This window comes from Oryza sativa, chromosome 11, assembly GCF_034140825.1.
Source record: "Oryza sativa Japonica Group chromosome 11, ASM3414082v1".
Taxonomy (NCBI): domain Eukaryota; kingdom Viridiplantae; phylum Streptophyta; class Magnoliopsida; order Poales; family Poaceae; genus Oryza; species Oryza sativa.
Window position 1 is genome coordinate 14,541,292 of NC_089045.1, and position 6,895 is coordinate 14,548,186.

The following is a 6,895-nucleotide window of genomic DNA, read 5'->3' on the forward strand; positions in this document are numbered from 1 at the left end:
GGCGCGCGGCGGCGGGGTGGACTGGGCCGACGGCCCAAGAAAAGGAAAAAGGAGGGAAAAGAAAAGGTAAAAAGGAAAAAAGGATTTTCCCAGGGATTTAATATTGCACTACGCTTATTTTAATTGGTTAAAATTATTTCCAAGGCTCTGAAAATTCCACTAATATTCCTGTTAATGTATTGGGACATGGAGAACTCAAGAAAAATTCCACCACGCCAAATTTGATTATTAAATGCATTTATTAATTGAGGATTCAACTCTAGGTTAATTCAACAATTTCTTTAGGCAATTTATTTAACAATTATTTTTTTTAAAAAAAAGGGGAACTTCAGGGCGTGACAAACCTACCACCCTTAAACGGAATCTCGACCCCGAGATTTGGAAGAGCTGGCGAAGAGGTGCGGATGAGCGGCCTTCAATTCATCTTCTCTTTCCCAAGTGGCCTCTTCTTCTGAGTGGTGGCTCCGCTGAACTTTGCAAAACCTGATCACCTTGTTTCTGGTCCTTCTCTCATTGGTCTCAAGGATACGGATCGGCTTCTCCACATAAGTCAGATCTTCCTGGAAGTCAATGTGCTCTGAGCTAGCTTGTTCCTCAGGTACCCTCAAACATTTCTTCAATTGAGATACATGAAACACATCGTGGATACCAACCATATTAGATGGGAGCTCAAGCTGGTAAGCGACTTCACCTTTGCGTTCCAAGATCCTGTATGGTCCCACAAAACGTGGTGCCAACTTGCCTTTGGTCTGGAAGCGGTGTACTCCCCGAAGCGGAGTGACACGAAGGTACATATAATCTCCTGCTTCGAAAGTGAGTTCTCTTTGGCGGTTGTCTGCGTAGCTTTTCTGTCGAGATTGTGCAATTCTCAGCCTTTCTCTGACAGTTCTGACTTTTTCCTCTGCCTCGGTTAGCACCTCTGTCCCGAACAATTGGCGTTCTCAAGTTTGATCCTAGAAGAGCGGAGTGCGGCACTTCCGTCCGTACAATGCTTCAAACGGTGCCATTTGCAAACTGGCCTGATAGCTATTATTGTAAGAGAATTTAGCATACGGTAGACTTTAATCCCAAGCTCCGCCAAAGTCAAGTGCACAAGCTCTCAACATATCTTCCAAGATTTGATTTACCCGCTCGGTCTGACTATCTGTTTGCGGATGATAAGCTGTGCTGAAATTCAAACGAGTCCCCAATTCTTCTTGCAGTTTCTGCCAGAACTTTGAAGTGAATTGACTTCCTCGATCAGATACAATCTTCTTAGGTACCCCATGCAAACACATGATTCTTGAAAGGTAGAGCTCTGCCAATCTTTTCCCACTATAGGTAGTGTGCACTGGAATGAAATGAGCAACTTTCGTGAGGCGATCCACGACTACCCAAACTGAATCATGCCCTGACGATGTCCTGGGCAAACCAGTGATGAAATCCATTCCGATTTCTTCCCATTTCCATTCCGGGATCTGAAGGGGTTGTAGCAGTCCTGCGGGCCTCTGATGTTCTGCTTTGACTCTCTGACAAACATCGCAGAGTGCGACGAATCCGGCTATCTCTCTTCTCATGCTGGCCTACTAGAATTTCTCTTTGAGGCCTGGTACATTTTAGTACTGCCGGGATGAATTGAATACTGAGTTTGATGAGCTTCTATGAGTATGAGATCCTTCAGTTCTTTGTCGTCAGGCACACACAATCTTTCTCCCAACCAGATTGTGCCATGCTCATCCTCATGGAAATCTCGGCTTTTCCAACCCTCATATTCTTTTTCAGCTCAGCTATTTCAGGATCATTTACCTGAGCTGCTCTGACTTGATCCATGAGCGTAGGCCGTGCCTCTAGGGCAGCTACGTACCCATGTTCCACGATGCCCAAATTTAGGTGCTCAAGATCTTGCTGCAATTTGCCACACATGCCTTCAGTGCATAAGGCATTGCAATAGCTTTTTCTGCTCAAAGCATCTGCTACCACATTTGCTTTGCCTGGATGATAATGTATCCCCATGTCATAATCTTTAATTAACTCCAGCCATCTTCGCTATCGGAGATTCAAGTCAGGCTGAGTGAAGATGTACTTCAGACTCTTGTGATCAGTGTATACTTCACAGCGGTTGTCAATAAGATAGTGCCGCCAGATTTTCAGAGCATGAACCACTGCTGCCAACTCAAGGTCATGAGTGGGATAATTGGTCTCGTGTGGACGCAACTGTCGCAAAGCGTATGCGACCACTCTGCCTTCTTGCATCAACACACATCCCAACCCTTGGCGAGACGCATCACAGTAGACTTGGAAGTCTTTTGTCTGATCTGGCAGAATTAGAACTGGTGAAGAGACTAACCTCTTCTTGAGTTCTTCAAAACATTGGTTGCACTCAGCTGACCACTTGAATTTTTCATCTTTCTTAAGCAACTGTGTCATGAGCCTGGCAATCTTGGAGAAATTTTCGATGAACCGACGGTAATAACCCGCAAGTCCAAGAAAACTCCGGATCTGAGAAACTGTCTTAGGTGGGGTCCACTTGGTAACTGACTCCACATTCGATGGATCCACTACCACACCTTGAGCAGTAATGACGTGACCAAGAAACTTGACCTCCGACAACCAGAAGTCGCACTTACTGAACTTGGCATATAACTAGTGCTCCTTCAATTTCTCGAGTACCAGACAGAGATGCTGCTCATGTTCCTCTTCTAATTTTGAATAAATAAGTATGTCGTCAATGAATACCACGACAAACTTGTCAAGAAACTCCATAAACACTTTGTTCATCAGGTTCATGAAGAAAGCCGGTGTATTGGTGAGTCCAAATGACATAGCCGTGCACTCAAACAACCCATACTGAGTGGTGAAGGCTGTCTTGGGAATATCCTCTTCCAGAATTCTTAACTGGTGATAGCCTGATCGCAGGTCTATCTTGGAAAACACCTTAGTTCCTTTTAGCTGATCAAACAGGTCATCAATTCTTGGCAACGGATATTTGTTCTTAATTGTGACCTCATTAAGGGCGCGATAATCAATGCACATCCTCTTGGTCTTGTCTTTCTTCTCCACAAAGATAACCGGAGCACCCCAAGGCGAAGTACTCGGTCGGATGTACCCTTTCTGCAGCTGTTCATCAACTTGCTTCTTGACCTCTGCTAGCTCATTAGCTGCCATTTTGTACGGTCTCTTGTAAATCGGAGCGGTTCCGGGTGCCAGATCAATCCGGAACTCGATTTCTCTCTTTGGTGGCATTGTAGTGAGGTCTTCAGGAAACACCTCAGGATACTCCTGTACTATACGAATGTCCTCCAACTTCCTGGGACTTTTCTCTGCTACTTCGGTCTGTTCCTCAATAGTAGCCTGATTCAGACTTGCTACGGACTTCTGTGGCACTGGAGACCGGAAAGTGATCTTCTCCCCTTTGTCGTTGGTTAGGGTGATGGTGCGACTTGCGCAGTCGATTACTCCCTTGTGCCTGGTCAACCAATCCATTCCGAGGATGACATCTAGGTCTTTGGATTCGAGAAGGATGAGGTTCGATAGAAACTGTGATCTCTTGATCTCTATAGTCACTGAGGGGCAATAGTGTGCTGTCCTCATGTCATTTCCAGGGGTATGAACCTGCATCGGTATTTTAAGTTCCACTACCAATAATATATGTGCCCCAGCAAATCTCTTAGAAATGAAAGAATGCGAGGCACCTGAATCAAAGAGAACTGTTGCTGGACATGAGTTCACTGGAAACGTGCCCAACACGACCTCTGGTGCTGCCTGTGCTTCCTCTGCAGACACATGATTGGCGCGAGCCTGGATGAACCTAGGTCCAGCGTGATTCAGCTACGGACACTTGCCAGCAAAGTGGCCGTGCTTGCCACAGTTGAAGCAGGGTCTTGGCTTTCCTACAGCCCCCTTCTTGGGCTGTTCTGACTGAGCTGACCCAGCTGGCGGATCTGACTGAGCTGGTGCCATTACTGGGGGTGGAGTTGAGTTGTGGTTGTGCTGCTTACTGTTGTTGTGACTGCCACCGTTGTAGTCGTTGTCGAAGTTACTCGGGTGATAGGGACGGTGCTGATAGACGATCAGGGTGGAAGGCCCACCTAGCTGTCCCGTCAGGAAGCAAGGCTTCTGATTGTTCCCCTGAGGAAAGCTGATCTGAGCTGCGTTTTCTTTTCGGTCCATTTTGTTGCGTTGCTCTTCCTGACGGATAGCCTTGTCCACAAGCTTCTCAAAGTCATCATAGACTCCGGAGATCAGCTGGTTGGTCAATTCATCATCAAGACCAAACAAAAACTTCTCTTGCTTCTCAGCATCGGTGCGCACATCCTCAAGAGCGTAGCGTGCAAGGTGGTTGAACTCATGTAAGTACTCTGTAACTGTCCTGGTTCCTTAATGCAGTGCGCGGAACTCTCTTTTCTTTTGTGCCATAATCCCCTCAGGAATCGGTGCCTTCCTGAAGTTTTGACAAAACTCTGCCCAAGTAACCTCCGTTGCATCTGGACGGGTCACCACGTAGTTATCCCACCAGGCAGAAGCAGGACCTTGCAACTGATGTGTAGCAAAAGCAACCTTCTCTTGGTCATTGCATTGCAGAAGGTTCAGCTTCTTTTCAATAGCACAGAGCCAGTCATTGTCCTCCATTGGGTTGGTGGTGCTTGAGAAAGTGGGTGGCTTGATGCGGAGAAAGTCTAACAGTTTGGACAGGTGTGATGGTGGAGGACCAGACTGCTGGTTCTGCTGCGCCTGCTGCAACATCTGATGGTAATGTTGTTGTATTTGTTGCATCATCATTGTCATCATCTGAGTGACCGATGGGTTCTCGGGCGGCGGAGATGAACTGCTGCCAGGTGCACCACTGGTATGAGCTTCATCGGTCTGCTCTTCGCTGCCACTGGCGTCGCTGGGGTCACGGGGATCATTCCTTGTCTTCACCATCTGGACGAGGATAGGTAGAAATAAGAGAAAGGAAGAAAACAGATGGCTCGGCAACTAATCTTTCTTGTAAATTTAAGTGCAATTATCTTAATCTTGATTAAAACACTGAAAAGGAAACAAACAACTCCTAATTAAGGCAGCCATACCACTGGCACTTGATATCGACCGCCGACTAACCCACAAGCAACAAACCTAAACACAGAAACTAGCAAGCAACCAAAACTAAGAAAACAATAAGGCTAAAGGCGGCGACTATAAAGCTCGGAGCGACGCTTGCGATCAAAGAACAGGTCTGACTTCTAAAGTAGACAAGGGATAGGAATCAATCCATGCTCAAATCCAAATTTAAACAAAGCAACAAATGACTCAAACAACTAGCCAAGCATGATGATTTTTATGCATGGAACATTTTTCATGAACCCAGACAAAAGACACTAGTGTGACTGACTAAACCATAACTTAATGCATAAAATAGATGCATGGAAAATTATACGCATAAAATTGCCCCATCGAACATCGACACGACCTAATGCATATCAACCGATAAATTCCCAACTGACTGTCAAATAAACTACAAATAAAATTTTTCTAAAACCCTAGACCGAGCTAATTTTAAAGATCCGATCCGAATGAACGACCAAGATTTTTCCCGCAAACCAAAGAGGCAAAACCCCACATTTTCCCGAAACAAATCCATGTGAAAAAGGCATATGCATATGAAAAGGGGTTCACAGGGCTCTTAGGTTTTCCAGTTGGCTTGTCCTACGGTCAAGGTCGGCTCTGATACCAACTTGTCACGCCTAGAAATTCATGAACCAGAATTTCTAAGCTGAATGTGCATTAAATCCCTGTCCAGGACCAGCCAGGGTACACAAACGACAATTGTTGACATACAGATCCACGTCTTACAAAAATATAAAAGATTACAAATGCAGCGAAAAAGATAAAATGAGCTAGCCTTGGAAGCTTGACTTCAGCAGCGGGCGACTCCATTCCACAGGCATCCTTGACGGCAGCGACGAAACTAACTTCTTTGAGACATCTTCAACTGAGAAGGACTTCAACTCTGGTGTGGGGGAAAAGAGAGCAAGACTGAGTACTACCCACTGTACTCAGCAAGTCATACCGGAAGAGGAGGTATGATGCAGGATATACCCAAGGGAGGCTAAAGGGCTCATTTGCACAAAGCTAGCATTTAAAAGCAGTAGTTGAAAGCAGTAAAACAATTGTAGTAATTAATCAATATTAACCAATCACTGTCCAACGCTACACCACGTTGCAACAGGCCCAACCAACCACTTGAACTACACTAGTTCATTAAGCTAAACTAGGAGTGAGACTAATCACGGTGAATCTGGTCGACCGCCCATAACCGCGGGCACGGCTATTCGAATAGTTTTACTCTGATCAGAGGTGTACAACTGTACCCACAAGACACAGCCCCACAACACGTTCCCGTGCGCCGACATGCCACCACGACATACCGGAAAGAGGCCGTGACAGGACCCTTCGCATAACCCTCTCTAACCAATCGCACCACACCTTAGGGTTCGCCGCCGTCCCCAGCAGGCAACGGGCAGCCCCCCTTTCGTGCCGCGGTGAATCCGGAAGCCGATCAACCGGACACCCCGGCCGACCCAACTCCATCACGCCCACCGTCGCCTGGGTACGTCGGCTAGAGAAAAGCTACACTACAAGCCCAGCCGTTGCCCACGCTGGCTTGTGGTAAGTACGATAAGTTCTTCCAGGGCATCCCGCGAACCGGTCCTTAATCGCCATGGGCACGACTAGCAAAACCATGCACCCACAGCCCACCATAACGTGTATTTTAATTAACCAACACCATTACGGTGGCACTAAACCAAAGCTATGCCAATAAACAAGTCTATGCTTTAATGTGATCCCCCTTTGTGCACTAGTTGAACTAAGCATGGCTAAGCATCTCCTAAACCAACATCTAGTCATTTTAATACCCAAGTTATCAATGGCATAA

At 46.3% G+C, this 6,895-nt stretch overlaps 1 protein-coding gene across 1 annotated transcript; it reads right to left on the reverse strand.

Moving 5' to 3' along the window:
- Window positions 1-3,807: 3,807 nt before the first annotated feature.
- Window positions 3,808-4,902, reverse strand: LOC136354166 (uncharacterized). Its single transcript, XM_066305845.1, has 2 exons — window positions 4,453-4,902; window positions 3,808-4,224 (listed from the first exon to the last, which is right to left on the reverse strand). The coding sequence occupies exons 1-2, from the start codon at window positions 4,900-4,902 to the stop codon at window positions 3,808-3,810; spliced, it is 867 nt and encodes a 288-aa protein (XP_066161942.1).
- Window positions 4,903-6,895: the final 1,993 nt, after the last annotated feature.